The sequence below is a fragment of the Lithobates pipiens genome, unplaced genomic scaffold, assembly GCF_037356315.1.
Source record: "Lithobates pipiens isolate NorthernLeopardFrog02 unplaced genomic scaffold, aLitPip1_a1.2 Scaffold_10, whole genome shotgun sequence".
NCBI classification, from domain to species: Eukaryota; Metazoa; Chordata; class Amphibia; order Anura; family Ranidae; genus Lithobates; species Lithobates pipiens.
This window is the reverse complement of record NW_027507686.1, coordinates 32484538-32501168: the sequence shown is the minus strand read 5'-3', so window position 1 is coordinate 32501168 and position 16631 is coordinate 32484538. Positions and strand designations below refer to the sequence as shown.

Here is a 16631-nt window from a genome sequence, read left to right as displayed (position 1 = left end):
CACGGCATAAGACATGTGCACAGCGGTCATTTATGTTTTCTTTCATTTCGGATGTATTTGTTAATTGAAAAATTTTGTTTTGTCAAATTTGTTATATTGAACAGATTTGTTTTCAGCATTCGTTTCATATATTCGTTTGTATCAGAAGCATTAGATTATACGATCCAAATTCATTGTGATTATTAAAAAACAAAGCCCAAAAATAAATGTCCCCTGTAGTAGAGCCAACATCAATCACAATGAATGTCGACCCACACGGAGAAAACTAACAAAAAAAAAAAAAAACCTTTCGCTCATCGAACACAACGTGTCCTGTCCAGAGACACTCGCCGAATGACAGGTAAACATGAGGGCGGGGTCACCCGATGACCTCAGGGAATACCGCTGACAGATGAGTCATGGCTGTTAGGGATGCAGCGGCCACCCACTCCTTAAAGCGGTTGTAATGACCGCTTTGTGATTTTTACCTATAGGTAAGACTCTATTAAACGTTCACAGTTTAGGAGATATTCATCTTACATGCAGCCGCTGATGTAAGTGGTTCATGTGCTCTGAAGGTCCGGCGTATTGTGCCGGAAATTCAGAGCTCCTAGCCGGAACCGTAGGCTCCCGCATGCATGCGTGGGAGTGATGTCATCGTGGCTCCGGCCACTCACAGCACCGGGGCACGCAAACCCAGAAGTAAAGCCGTGGCAACATGGCGGCCCCCTCAGCAGTGGCCAGGCGATGAAAAAAATTGTGATTTAGTGCTTTTTTGAGGGGTAGCTTCAAATTGTGAGCGTTTATTTTTTTGCAAGGCACTGCATTATATACTGTAGTTCAACCAATGAAAGAGAAAAAAAATCATGCAATCCTATATACACAATCCCATACCCACAGTTGATCCAGAGGAAGGCAAAAAACCCAGCAAAGCATGATACAATTTGCTACAGCAGGGGAAAAAAATACTTCCTGATCCCCCGAGAGGCAATCAGATTTTCCCTGGATCAACTTTATCTATAAATGTTAGTACCCAGTTATATTATGTACATTTAGGAAATAATCCAGGCCTTTTTTAAAGCGGAGGTCTACCCTAAAATGGACCTCCGCTCATCGGAATCCCCCCCCCCTCCGGCGCCACAATCGGCACCTTTCAGGGGGGAGGGGGGTGCAGTTACCTGGATAATCCAGGTAACTGCACCCACTTCCGGGCTAGCTCTCTGCGGAACGGGGCGTACGTTACGCCCCGTTCCGCAAGCGCCCGCCCCCTTCAGCAAGTGCCCCGCTGCCTGCTGGGAAACACACAGCTTCCAGAGGCAGCGGGGACCGTCCGGATTGCGCCGCGCGGCTCGCGCATGCGCAGTAGGGAACCGGGAAATGAAGCCGAAAGGCTCCATTTCCTGATTCCCATACCCAAGATGGCGGCGGGACCCGGCAGCCGAGCGAGCGATCGGCTTCGGGTGCCGACATCGCGGGAGCGCTGGACAGGTAAGTGTCACTATTTAAAAGTCAGCAGCTGCAGTATTTGTACTTTAAAAAAAAAAAAAAAAAACGCGGAGTCCCGGTGGACTCCCGCTTTAAGGCAATCTACTGAGCTGGCCAGAACCACCTCTGGAGGGAGTCTATGCCACATTACACATGTACCCCTGTGGGCTTTCTACATATATTCTGGGATTGCCCACGGGTCCAAGAGTATTGGAGGGAGGTGACCCACTTTATCCGGGGGTTAACTACCATACTTATTCCTCTGACTTCTGTCTCCTCAGGCTTGTAGAACAACTGGTGTTAGCTAAAGCAATCCGCACTCTAATAGGTATCCTATTATTTTACGCGAGGAAAGCTATAATACTAAAATGGAAGTCAGCTGTCCCCCCTACCCTGTCCTCATGGAAAAAGTTAATCAATACAATGATACCCTCTACAAAGCAACATTGGGCAGCACAGTGGTGTAGTGGATAGCACTCTCACCTAGCAGTAAGAAGGGTTGCTGGTTCGAATCCCAACCACGACACTACCTGCCTGGAGTTTGCATGTTCTCCCTGTGCCTGCATGGGTTTCCTCCAGGTACTCTGGTTTCCTCCCACTTTCCAAAGACATGCTGGTCTAAATTGTCCCTAGTATGTATGAATGTGAGTTAGGGACCTAGATTGTAAGCTCCTTGAGGGTAGGAACTGATGTGAATGTACAATGTATATGTAAAGTGCTGCATAAATTGACGGCGCTATATAAGTACCTATAATAAATAATTTTGTCCCAAGGATTCCCCCAAAAATATGAAAAAGTTTGGCACCTGTGGACAGACTGAGTCTACAACAGATGATCAGCCCATTGAGCATCTCCCTAGTTAGATACCCTCCATACTTACCTGGCCCTGTTAAGTGCTGAGGTCCATGCCCCAGAGAGGTGGTGTTAGTCCAGAGGTCACATGATCACACTTAATCTTAACTGGAAGTGAAGGATAAGTAGTCCTGCAGGGAAAGATTTCTCCTACCATGCGAAACCTGGGTACCAATTTTTTACTGAATTATGTTTCGTTTAGAGATGCACGGTGAGTTGTACACTGTTAGGCCTATGCTGCTGCTAAATGGATGTTTAGGAGCAGTTGGGTATTTTTTTCAACTGCTCCTGAACTCGCCTCTGTTAGTACATGTACACAGGCTCGTTTATAGTTGTTTCTAGGCAGTTAAGTTTAGAGGCCTTTTTTGGAAAGCAAAAAAATGAGTTCAGACGCTGAGTTTCGAGGCATTTCAAGCACCAAACGCTTCTAAATGCAGTAACTCGCGTTTAACCGTGTTTCGTTTACGGACGTTTTTCATTTTCGGCCATTTTGAAATAAAAATTATAATTTTTTTCTCAAACGCTTCTAGACACAAAACGCTGCTAAACGCGACATGTAAACTGAAGTTTTAAACGTGGGTTACTATCTGTCAACTTAAATCGTTCAGGAGAGGTTGTAAAAACGTCCCGTGTACATTAAGCCTTATACACATGGCTATGTGCACCAATTGGCTGGGGTATGCCCCCAAGGGCCTGTTTTGTACCTTCACAGTGAAAATTTTCAATAAAAAGAATAATAAAAAAAAAAAATGAATAACCCAACACCAGGTTCACTAGAAATTCATTAGAAATTTGAGAAAAAGTTTTGCAATTTTTTTTTCAAACTGTTCACTGCAATTGAAATCTGATTTGGTCGAACAGCATAACTACAATGTCATTTTTACTGCTGGTAATACTTTTATTAGTCAGTCATTCCCATCCTCCAATTGACACTTACAGAGTTGGGACATCGTACTTACTCTTCAAATGCTGAATATCTGCTTTCATATCCTCCCATATGGATTCTTCTGACTTTTCTCTGTCTTCCACCATCAGAAGGATTTGTAAGGTTTCCGCCGTCTCACTTAGTTGATCGTTGATATGACAAAACTTTCTGTAGCTGCCGAGAGCCAGGAAATACTTTTTCCACCAACTACTTGTAGTATAGGTCTCCATCCATTTTTTGGCCCTTTCCAGGTCGGTTTCAAATGCCATCAACACGCCTTCCATGTCTCTCGTTTTTTTAGGATCCTTCTCTAGCTTTTTTAAAGGCTTTAGAAGTCCTTCAATTCTCTTTTTTAAACGTTCACTTAGCTTTTTGTTGGTTTTGGCTTGTTCGTGTAGTTTGTAGATGCAGTTAGCGGCAGCAAAGATGTTTTTCAACACTGATATGGCCGTGTCAAGTCCCGCCATTTCCTGATGGACGCAAACAGAAAAAATATCAGGGAGAGGTGAGGCTTATTTCCTGTGTTTTTCAAACTAAATTACACAAAATGAGTCACACTGGAGCCATTTCAATATTTTGAGTCAGTAACAGCTAATGAGGAGTTCCGATCTACTTGAAATTTATGTGACCTGCATATTTGCTCTAGTTCAGGAACGTAGAAAGTACTGGCTCTTGGGACTGCGAGACATATCGCATTCTTGGAAGGAGGTCTGTCTGCAACGTAGCCCAATTATTTCTCTCATAATAGGCCCAAATAAAAGTTAAGGGTAGAAAGTGAAGAAGGCATTAATTAAAGCTGGATTGGGGTAAACAAAGGGTTAATAAAGGTAACTAGGAAGAAAATGTAGTTGTGAAAAAAAATAAGTGTAATCAGTTGTTTATACTCTGTTAACTGAAACAATGTCTAAACACACTGCCAAGAAGTATTTCTACATTTAAACAATTGAGCTGTGCTCCAAAATTGCCCACATCTGGTTTTGCAGCATGACATCATCGGCTCCTCCCTACGCGTTACGTCAGCAAAGTCACATGACCTGTAAAGGAGCTGATGACATCATGCTGCAAAACTGGAAGTGAGCGGACCGCAATCTTTTGAGGGAAACACTGTTTTGTTTCAGTTTTTACTGTGGTGCAGAAGATTTGTGTACATATAAATGTGAGTGATATTTTAATAATTTTATTAAAATATTGGAGAGAAATGCGAAAAACACTATGATGATCTATGTTTTTGAGCTTGCAACGAAAAACATTTCCAAAGAGCAATGAGGGTGAATGTGGATTGAAACTCTGGGAGGTTCCTGAAAGGGAGACCAGTCATGACTATATCAACCCTGGTTTAAAGAGGAATGCTCATTGGACATAAAATATTTGTAGGTTACATATAGAAGGTGAGGGCATCTCTATGTTGGTGATGTGATTTGCACAGTGTATGGTGATTTAAAGCACAGTTGTATTGGAAGATATTTCAACATGTATTAAAGCGGTTGTATACCCGCTAATGTTTTTTTTGCCACCTGCAAAGGAAAAGGCATAATGAGCTAGTATGCACCGCATACTGGCTCATTATGAAATACTTACCTTAGAACGAGGCCCCGACATCTGGCCCGATCCACGCCAAGGGAGCCGACATGCTCCCTCAGCGTTTCTTCCGGTTATCCGAGTGGCCGGAGCTGCGATTTCACCCCGGCAGGGTCCGGCGACTGCCGGGCTTTCAGCCAAGAATCCCCTTGTGCGCATGCGCGGCTGCAGTCAGCGGCGCATACTGAGGGGAGCCTTATTATAGGCTTTCCCGTAGGTAAAAGTAAAAAAATTGACTATACAACCACTTTAATTCACTTACTGGTAACAAAGCGCAAATAAGGACACACCACAAATGTTTGGTTTCAGAGCACATCACAGTTGTTTAAATGTAAAAATACTGAACAGCATTGTTTAAAGTGTAAGTCCACCCTAAAACTAAAATCCCTGCATCTGCAGACATCCACGATCTAATACTAACCAATCTAGCCTGTAAAGGAGAATACAGTATACATAACCTTTTTGAAGCTGATCCGGTCCAGTCTCCAGCGGCGGAAGCTCTGTAGAGGACACAGCCGACAATGGCTGTGAAATGAATGGGAAGTGACATCCCCCATAGAGTTACTATGAGGCTTCCATTGTCGGATGTGTCCTTTGCACCCACCTCCACAGAGAAGCCGTGGCTGACAGCTCAGCGTGGAATCGGGTCAGATTGGCTTCAGAAAAGGTACAATGGGGAGAAAACTGCAGATTTTGCAGGTTTTCCTACTTACAAAGCATGTAGAGGTCTGTAATTTTTATCATAGGTACTGTGAGAGACGGAAAATCCAGAAAATCACATTGTATGATTTTCAAGTAATCAATTAGCATTTTATTGCATGACATAAGAATTTGATACATCAGAAAAGCAGAACTCAATATTTGGTACAGAAACCTTTGTTTGCAATTACAGAGATCATATGTTTCCTGTAGTTCTTGACCAGGCTTGCACACACTGCAGCAGGGATTTTGGCCCACTCCTCCATATAGACCTTCTCCAGATCCTTCAGGTTTCAGGGATGTCGCTGGGCAATATGGACTTTCAGCTCCCTCCAAAGATATCTATTGGGTTCAGGTCTGGAGACTGGCTAGGCCACACCAGGACCTTGAGATGCTTCTTACGGAACCACTCCTTAGTTGCCCTGGCTGTGCGTTTCAGGTCGCTGTCATGCTGGAAGACCCAGCCACGACCCATCTTCAATGCTCTTAGTGAGGGAAGGAGGTTGTTGGCCAAGATCTCGCAATACATGATCTCATCCATCCTCCCCTCGATATGGTGCAGTCCTCCTCTCCCCTTTGCAGAAAAGCAGCCCCAAAGAATGATGTTTCCACCTCCATGCTTCACGGTTGGGATGGTGATCTTGGGGTTGTACTTCTCCTTCTTCCTCCAAACATGTCGAGTGTTTAGACCAAAAAGCTCTATTTTTGTCTCATCAGACCACATGGCCTTCTCCCATTTCTCCTCTGGATCATCCAGATGGTCATTAGCAAACTTCAGACGGGCCTGAACATGCGCTGGCATGAGCAGAGGGACTTTGCGTGCACCGCAGGATTTTAATCCATGACATTGTAGTGTGTTACTAATGGTTTTCTTTGAGACTGTGGTCCCAGCGTTCTTCAGGTCATTGACCAGGTCCTGCCATGTAGTTCTGGGCTGATCCCTCACCTTCCTCATGATCATTGATGCCCCATGAGGTGAGATCTTGCATGGAGCCCCAGACCGAGCGATATTGACCGTCATCTTGAACTTCTTCTATTTTCTAATAATTGCGCCAACAGTTGTTGCCTTCACACCAAGCTGCTTGCCTATTGTCCTGTAGCCCATCCCAGCCTTGTGCAGGTCTACAGTTGTATCCCTGATGTCCTTACACAGCTCTCTGATCTTGGCCATTGTTTAGAGGCCTCTTTTATACAGGTAACAAGTTCAAACAGGCGCAGCTAATACATGTAATGATTGGAGAACAGGAGGGCATCTTAAAGAAAAAATAACAGGTCTGTGAGAGCTGGAATTCTTACTGGTTGGTAGGTGATCAAATACTTATGTCATGCAATAAAATGCAAATTAATTATTTAAAAATCATACAATATGATTTTCTGGATTTTTGTCTTAGATTCTGTCTCTCACAGTACCTATGATAAATATTACAGACCTCTACATGCTTTGTAAGTAGGAAAACCTGCATAATCGCAAGTGTATCAAATACTTGTTCTCCCCACTGTATGTATACTGATTTCTTCTTTACAGAGCTAGATAGATTAGTGTTAGATCGTCTATGTCTGTAGATGCAGGGATTTTAGTGTTAGGGTGGACTTCTACTAAGTATTATAACCTTAAAGTGGAGTTGCCCCCCAAAAAATAAAACTACTTAAAATTCTTAAAAAAAATCAAAAAAAAAATAATTGGCAAAAAAAAAATTTTTTACTCACCTCTAAATACCGGTTGCTAGGGGGTCCCTCGTAGTCTGCCTTCTTCATTGCCCGGGCTGGTGACATCACTTCCCCTCGCGCCGCACATTCACCTGGGACCTGTCACGTGTCCCAGGTGACTGTACGGCGTATCACGGCGCCCTGCGCCGCTCGCGCATGCGCAGTGGGTGCCCGGCTGTGAAGCCACAGCCGGGTGCCCACAGTATGCATGACGGCGCCGCGAGCGGAGCGGGGAGCGAGGGGGGGCTTCGTTCCCCCGCATCGCTGGAACCCGGGACAGGTAAGTGTCCGATTATTAAAAGCCAGCAGCTGCAGTATTTGTAGCTGCTGACTTTTAATTTTTTTTTTTTAGGGGGTACCCCACTTTAAGACCCCTTTCACACTGGGACGTTTTTCAGGCATTTTTCAGGCACTTTAGCGTTAAAAAAAGCGCCTGTAAAGCACTTGAAAGAAGCTTCATCTGCAGTCCCAATGTGAAAGCCCAAGTGCTTTAAGAGCCCTTTCACAATGTCAGCGCCCGAAAAATGCTCGTAAAGCGCTGCTTAAACTAGCAGCGCTTTACCAGCGTTTTTCGAGCGTTATTGGGGCGTTTTTAACCCCTGCTAGTGGCCAAATAAAGGGTTAAAAGCGCCCACAAAACGCTGCTGCCAATAGCGTTTTTCAGGCGTTTTACAGGCGCTTCCCATTGATTTCAATGGGAAGGGGCGCTTTAGGAGCGTTGTATTCACCGCTCCAAAAGCGCTACAAAGAAGCTGCTTGCAGGACTTTTTTTGACGCCCTGCCCTGCGTCAGTGTGAAAGCACTCGGGCTTTTACATTGGGATTGCAGTTGCAGCTTCTTTCAGGCGCTTTTTTTAACGCTAAAGCGCCTGAAAAACGCTCCAGTGTGAAAGGGATCTCAGTGTGAAAGCACTCGGGCTTTTACATTGGGATTGCAGTTGCAGCTTCTTTCAAGCGCTTTACAGGCGCTTTTTTTAACGCTAAAGCACCTGAAAAACGCCCGAAAAACGCCCCAGTGTGAAAGGGGTCTTAGTGTCAGCAGCGTTAACCAATAAGAATAACCTCCTGTCCCTTCTGTATTGAACTGTACTGTAATTGTGCTGTCCCCCCTCTACATTGTAAAGCGTTGCGCAAACTGTTGGGGCTATATAAATCGTTAATAATAATTAGCACATAATTGCACTGGGGCTTTTTTGATTTTTTTCATTAATATTTATACACAATGTTACTTTGTGTCTCTATCTCCTGTCTGATCAATGTTGTCTATAAACAATGTTACTTTTGTATCTCTCTATCTCCTGTTTGATCAATGTTTATAAACAATGTTACTTTGTATCTATCTTCAGTCTGATCAATGTCTATAAACAATGTTCCTTTATATCTCTCTGTCGTCTGTCTGAACAATATTTATAAACAATGTTACTTTGTAGCTCTATCTCCCCACTGATCAATGCTTATAAACATTTTTTTGTATTTTTTTATCTTCTGTCTGATCAATGTTTATAAACAAAGTGTATCTCTCTATGGCCCCTTTCACGCGGGGCAAATCCGTTTTGAGGGACTCCGCCGGCTCAGCGGGGATCGCTCCATTGATCGCTGAGCTCCCTGGCCTGAGATGGACCTGTCAGAGCCCTGCTGTCCTCTATGGGGAGATCATATAAAAATGGACTGCCTGTCCGTTTCCATCCGATCCCATCTGATCCATGTATCATATCGCCATGCGTCTATTTTCAGCGGATCTTGTTGGATCGGATACCAGGCGGGTGTCAGTGGACACATATCCACCGACATCCGCCTCCCCATAGGAATCACTCGGTGGATGCGATCGGTCTGATCGTGTGAAAGGGGCCTATCTCCCATCTGAACCAATGTTTACGTAGTGCTACACCCACAGGAGTCAATAAACTGTTTTGTGGTTTCTCTGCACACCTGAAGATGGCACACATCGCCCGTTCAGCACTTACCAACACACTTTGAGTTATTTCAAAGAAATTATTAGTCCAGGCATCACTAAATGGCGGCCCGTGGTCCAGAACCGAACCAAGTAACAGTCCTATCTGGATCGCAGCCTGACCAAATAGATGCCTGTGTATCTTCTTCCGGCCGCCAGTCGCCAGCTCCCCTGCCCTCCACTGCCGCTGTCATTCTCAAGGAAGGGCACAACATGGGAGGCACAGCAGGTCTGGATAGAGGGTGGGACTTTTCAAGTGAACAAACAAGTGATTGGTTGTTGGGCTGCAGGGAAGCACCATTATTCCATCCATGTATTACCCCCTTTTCCAGTAGAGATACAGTGCATGTGAACTTTTGGCTATGTGCCCACCTCCAGCACTGGACTGACCTATACCAATTATACAGGCAGAAGGAGGTGCGGAGGAGGCAGCATCCGTCCGGGCATTCCAAGCCCTTCGGTGCAAACAGTGCTGGACAGCTGGGCTCACCATTACACCATCCACAATGCCACTTCCACAAGTGGGCTCTCAGTACTGCTGACTCAGCAGCTCCCACTCCAGCTCCTACCCCACAGCCTTCGAGTCCCGAGCATTCAAGCTGCATGGGGCAGGGTCAGAACATCATTGGCGCTCTGGCCCTGCCCCTCCCTGCTGGCTGTAAAATAATAGGTATCATTCTGCACAGCACGGCGCACCGCCGCCAGCCTGCCTCCCCTGTGTATCCATTACTCTGTGCCATCATAAGACCCCAATTTTGAGGCAGCATGGGCTCACGAATCAGCTGCTTTGGGGAAAGTGCAAGGGCCCCCCGTGCAGCTGGGGCCCCCGGGCAGTGCCCAGGTGTGCCCATGCATTAAGACCCTGCCTGTGTGATCTCTCCTGGCCCCACATCACCCCCCACAGTGCTGCTGGGGTTCCTCTTCCTACCTCCTGCCGACTGCTGCAGAGGATCTGTCAGGATGAAGAGCGGGGAAGGAGCCAGTAAATGTGTTTTATATATATGTATGTATATGTATATATATATATATATATATATATATATATATATATATATACACACACACACACACACATAGCACGTGATCATCGATCATGCTGCGCTTAATAAACTGAAAACATATATCTGATGACAGGTCCACAGTTCCCTGCGGGCAGATCACAGCCCTGCCAGAGTATGCAGTACCCTCTCCTGCGGGTCGGAGTAACAGGTCATATTGGAGGAATATAGGCACTGTGGGAACAGGCTGCTTATTTCCAACACTCAGGCCGCGTACACACGGGCGGATTGTCTGCCCAACTAAGTTCGCCAGACAATCCGACAGACAGTCCGTTCAAAATTTGCATGAACGGACTTGACCACACACGATGAGCAGACAGTCCGCTGAAAGCGTGCGCGATGACGTGTACAGCACGTACGACGGGACTAGAAAACCGACGTCCAATACACTGCAATGCAACCTTCGGCCGTGTAAATCCGTTCTGAGCATGCGCCATACTTAGTCCGTCCAACTTGCCTACTCACGAGCGGACTGTCCGCTGAAACCAAGTTTGGACGGACAAAACCAAGTTTGAACGGACAAAATTTCGGAAATTCCGTAAGACTTTGTTCGTCAGACAGTCCGCTAAAAAAGTCCGCTGAAGCCCACACACGAGCGGATTGTCCGCTGAAACACTGTTCAGCGGACTAAGTTGGACAGACAATCCGCCCGTGTGTACGCGGCCTCAGACACAATGTTGAATGGTCAGTCAATGTTAAATTTGTACTATGCCACATCTCAGACAAGAATGAAGTGTCCTATAATGATGGCATGCTGGACCATCATCGAAAAACATGGGAAGCGGCCTTACGGAAACTGAATATAGGGCACATCCATTCACATACACCACTCTGGGCTAACATCCATTTGGTGGAGCTGCAAAAGCTCCCTGATGCAGGACTCTGGGCATCGTACGGGGTGGTACATTTATACCAGGTGATGACGGAGTCGGGACCGAAGTCATTTCGATCTCTTCAGGAGGAATTTGCACTACCACGGCGCCTACAATTCGGTTACCTCCAATTGCGACATGCGTTGAAGGCACAGTTCCGTGATACGGAGCTGTCCCTTCCTCGCCCCCCGCTCCTCAGCATACTCTTAGATACTGATTCCAAAAAATTGATCTCCAATCTCTACTCCACACTTCACCTCCCCAAGACAGTAGCAGTAATCCAAAAAGCCAAAACAAACTGGGAACCAGACATGGGGGTCATTGCCGACACTGATTGGGATGAAATCCTGGAGAGTGTCCCGAAGATGGCCCACAAGCTCTCAGATAGACTGATGCAACTGTACATTATTCACAGATCATACCTTACGCCACAAAGACTTGCTAAATTCAGACCGGACCACTCTCCCAGTTGTCCGGCCTGTGGTCACAGTCCCGGTACGTTCTATCATCAAATCTGGGAGTGTGATCGTCTGCAACCGTACTGGCTACAGGTTGTCCAATTTTTACACAATGTCATGGGCTCTCCGGTGGCACTGGACCCAAGACTATGTATCTTGGGGCTACTGCCAGACGTAGATATCGACAAGTACCAGGCAACATTTATACACGAAACCCTGTTTGTAGCGAGAAAGGCGGTGGCCCGTAGGTGGATGAGGAGTTCCCCTCCCACTATTGGAGACTGGAAAAGGGATGTCAATTCCATGCTGCCGTTTAAAAAATTGCTATATCAACACAGGGGATGTTTGCAAAAGTTTTCCAAAATATGGGACAGATGGCTGGGCGATGGGGAAACCTGTATGTGAACTAGTGTGTATTCTAGGATGAATGTAGGGACTCACTATAGCAAAGGCAGACTGAATCGGTAGTGAGACACAGAGTAATAAATATGGGGGAGTCGAGGAAACTAACTTTGTGCAGGGGGAGGGGGGGGGGTGGGGGGTATGGTACGACAAATGTATTGTATACGGGTGAAACACGGTATGCTGTGTTAGTTGTATACCCTGAGGAATCTGTAATATCGGATAGGCCTGTACTGCTATGTTACCACCCTGTTCCATGAGATTGTTTTACTGAATGCTGACTATGTTTGTGACCGCATGTTTTTAATAAAGTTGGTTTTCCCAAAAAAAAAAGAAGAATGAAGTGTCCTATAAACCCTGATATGTCTGGCCATGCCAGATGCCATTGTATGGCATGTTCTGCCCAGAAAAGCCAGTGCCCACATAGAATGATAAAACCTCACCTTATTTACTAAGCTAAGTGAACATATCTACCTTTCTAGTAAATCACCCCCCATGACGGTAAATTGTCTAACCTTAGAACAGGCTGATGCAATGTCACAGGGTGGAATCCTCGGGGTCCTCTCTGAGCTCTTTCACCTTCTCTCTGTCTCCTTTTCCCTCCACCTTCCATTCATAAACTTCCCTTCGAAGACAATGGCTCAGCCTCTAGAAAAGGAAGTCCACACCCAGATCCACGACAGCAACTTTCATTTTCACTTTTAAATGTTACTACCCAAGAAAAATGTTCTGGTTTCTGTGTGACGTTCTGGGCAGGAAACTTCATTTTTTCTGACCTCATGTAATGTGAACCATTCATTAACAGACTCACGTCACAGAACACTGAGCGCTGCAGGCTGCTACTGCTGAGCTCCATCTGAAAATGCCAGGTGCCTGGCTGTCATTCTCATCCAATGATGTTAAAGCTCAACTCTGGCTTTTTAGCCTCCCCTTTTCCCCTTAACCACTTAAAATGGAAGTAAACCCTTCCAAACAACTTTGACCTACAGGTAAGCCTAGATTAAGGCTTACCTGTAGGTCCAAGTAATATCTCCTAAACCTATATGGTTTAGGAGATATTTGCCCGAAAATGGGCACCGCTGTCTACGGCGCATGCGCCGTAGACAGCGGCGCGCAGGCGCACTAAATGCGGCAAGTCCAAGAATGGATTTGCCAAATTTGTCTACTCCCGTGCGCATGCGCGGGAGTGACGTCATCGCGGCTCCGGCGAATGGCAGCGTCGGAGCTCCGAGACGCGACTCCCGTGCGCATGCGCGGGAGTGACGTCATCGCGGCTTCTCCGCTGTCATTCGTCGGAGCTGCGAGAGACGCCACAACCAAGATGGATGCGGCGGACTACAGGTGACAGCGGCGACTTCGCTGGCTCCTGTGTCAGGTAAGTGACACATAATGAGCTACTATGCGATGCATAGTAGTCCATTATGCTTTACCTTTGCAGGGAAAAAAAGAGGAAGTAAACCCATCAGGGTTTACTTCCTCTTTAAGGACCGAGCCTCTTTTTGAGATGTGTTGTTTACAAGTTAAAAACTGTTTTTTTTTTGCTAGAAAATGACTTAGAATCCCCAAACATTATACATTTTGTTTACTAACACCCTAGAGCAGGGATATGCAATTAGCGGACCTCCAGCTGTTGCAAAACTACAAGTCCCATCATGCCTCTGCCTCTGGGTGTCATGCTTGTGGCTGTCAGAGTCTCGCTATGCCTCATGGGACTTGTAGTTCTGCAACAACTGAAGGCTTGCTAATTGCATATCCCTGCCCTAGAGAATAAAATGGCGGTTTTTGCAATACTTTGTCACACCGTATTTGCACAGCAGTCTTTTTTTAAATGAAAAAATAAGACAACAGTAAAGTTAGCCCAATGGCTGCAGGGAAGAGGAGAAAGCGCTCAACAATGGCCGGTAAAGCGGTGACATCACCCATAGGTTCCCATGTCTCATCTGTTGTTGGCACTCCTCCTCTCCCCTGCATACACCACAGGGATAGCGTGACCGCACTGGAGCACATGAAAATAGGTATATACATCTTTTCTACACAGGTTAGATAGCATAGGTGTTAGGAGCGGGGATGGGAGAATTTTTAGGCTATGTAGATTTAAGCTGGAAATTCTTCTTGGATCTCTCCCCATTAGTGGGTATTGCAGGAGTTAATCAACCCTTTAGACCCCTTTCACACTGGGGCGCTTTGCAGGCGCTGGAGCGGTGTGCTTGCAGGATGTTAAAAAAAACTCCTGCAGGCAGCATCTTTGGAGCGATGAAGAAGCGGTGTATACACCACTCCTGCCCATTTAAATCAATGGCAAAGCGGCGCTAAAACAACGGTAAAGACCCCCACCTTGCCAACATCCAAGTATTAGGAAGAAAGAACTGAGAAAGTGGGCTAGACCTTCTAAAAAAATGGCAGATTTTATGGGCACAACATGAGGCAGTGCATGTAATACAAAATAAACTTTATTACAATCATTTTTAAAAACTACACACTATTAAAAATCAATACAACACCTGCTACTCAGCAGTAGTTGAACAGATACCCAATTACAAACATGGAGGCATGGATCCAATCATATAGGCGTAAAAGGTCCATTGAGATACAAGAAAATGAGTGTAGATATCAAGAAAGTCAGGTCTTGCCTATTCTCTCCATAACTGCTCCATGCGTGCTTGTCAACGCATTTTGCAAAAAAGATTGCTTCCTCAGGACAGATTTGGTATGTGCTACTGATTGACCTCAAAAAGGCAAAGAGCAGGCATGAACAGATCCCGAGAATGGACAAATTGGCCTCCAAGTGGGAACCCTACATTTCCAGATGATACAAGATGTCCAAAACACAACGTTGGGCTGACGGGAGGACACCTCCCAGGGTGGCCAATGAATGTTATATCATCTAGCCACTCTATTAGGGCACGGACATGGATATGGGTTCAAGAGGAGATATAGAAAGGTGAATCAGATTACAGTTTAAATGTCTGAAAATATGAAGGGGCCCAGTAATAGTAGATGGATATAAGGGGTAGCCGTACTACAATCTTTAAGGCAAGTACACTCAAGATTGGGATGTCGGCCACAACATAGGAAAATCTTCCTCCAAAGGTAATTACTGAGAGCAGTCACTAGTTAGGCTTGTTGGTCACCAGGCAAGAAGGAAAGGAAGTACCTTATTAAGATGGAGTTCAACCCAACAGAGGGAATGTGCCCCACTTGGGAGCTCAAAAGTAGAGCTTAACCAATCACTCGGTAGAGTGGGTGAACCTCTATCGAGAAATCCACTCCTCTGTGGTGTCATCGCCGGCCCAAATGTGGCTTTTGAGCTCCCAAGTGGCCTGTTCTGTTAAACTACTGCTGAGAAGCAGGTGTTGTCGTGATTTTAATAGTGTGTAGTTTTTAACAATGATTGTAATAAAGTGTATTTTGTTTTACATGTACTGCCTCATGTTGGACCCATAAAATCTGCCATTTTTTGAGAAGGTCTAGCCCACTTTCTCAATCCTTTCTTCGGGGTTAGAGAGTCCCTTCCATGCCAGCACTAGGATGTCCATGACCAGCAGAGTTCTCCTTCTGGGCGACGATAGGGGTGCTATGATCCTTCCAGCGGATGCCTGGCTGCCTGTGCTTTCCGCCCGTCCTTATCCTACGGGCCCCCAGTCAGAGAGTCTTCCGGGCCACTGTCACTGTTGATGTTGGAGCAGAGAGGAGGTTGGCGAAGGAATCCAGGTTCTGGGAGGCATTGCTGCAGCGGGGATGCTGTGCCCGCTGCTGCTCACCTTTTTGGGGGTCAGGGAGGTGGTGGAGCTCTTCTCCCCCTCAGGCCTAGCTGCCCTCACTTTTCACCTTCTCCGTGGCCTCCATCTCCAGGGCCACCCGCTTGGCATGTGAAAATAGATGCTTGCACCCCGAGGATGCCACTATTTGCTGTCCCACTCCTGCTGCCACCGAACTGCGACTCATCATGACAAGGGGCCCAAGGAACAGCTGCTTTGGGCCCCACAATGACTGGGCCCAGGGCAGCTATCCCTTCTGCCATGCATCTAAGACGGCTCTGGGTTCCAGCACACACGGTGCCCCTCTAAAACAGCACTATGATAGGCATTTAAATCTTCCTTAGTGTAGATTCGTGTAAAATACACATTTGCTGTCCCCATTTGGGTGGCACAGTGGTGTAGTGGTTAGCACTCTCACCTAGCAGTAAGAATGGTCACTGGTTAAAATCCCAACCACAACACTACCTGCCTGGAGTTTGCATGCTCTCCCTGTGCCTGCATGGGTTTCCACCAGGTATTCTGGTTTCCTCCCACACTCCAAAGACATGCAGGTAGGTTAATTGGCTTCTGCCCAAAATTGACCCTAGTATATGAATGGGGACCTTGGATCACGGGCTCCTTGAGGGTTAGGACTGATGTGAGTGTGCAATGTACAGGGACAGGGACAATTGTAGACAGTCTGGATGGACTGGTGTCTTTATTCAACATTACTATGTAACTATTTAGATCGGTATGGCTATTCCAGTCACATATTATAGATGACCATATGACCAGAAACTTCTCGGATGCCTCTATATATTGGTATTATACAGACATTCCTCAGTACCTACCTGTTATTGACCTGGTTCTGTGGACAAGCACCCTTTATTTTACCATAATAATTGGGGTATAGGTAATTTTTTGAACTA

General features: G+C 46.0%; 1 protein-coding gene across 1 annotated transcript in view; it reads right to left on the bottom strand.

Annotated features, from left to right (window-relative positions):
• The window catches only part of LOC143929245 (mixed lineage kinase domain-like protein), a 48849-nt gene extending 36419 nt beyond the window's left edge, over positions 1-12430 (bottom strand). The window contains exons 1-2 of the mRNA XM_077453405.1: positions 12409-12430; positions 3276-3711 (exon numbers count right to left, since the gene is read on the bottom strand). Coding sequence (XP_077309531.1) covers positions 3276-3708 — 433 coding nt within the window. The 5' untranslated portion in view covers positions 3709-3711; positions 12409-12430. The remainder of the gene's footprint in view (positions 1-3275; positions 3712-12408) is intronic.
• Between the last annotated feature and the right edge of the window lie 4201 nt (positions 12431-16631).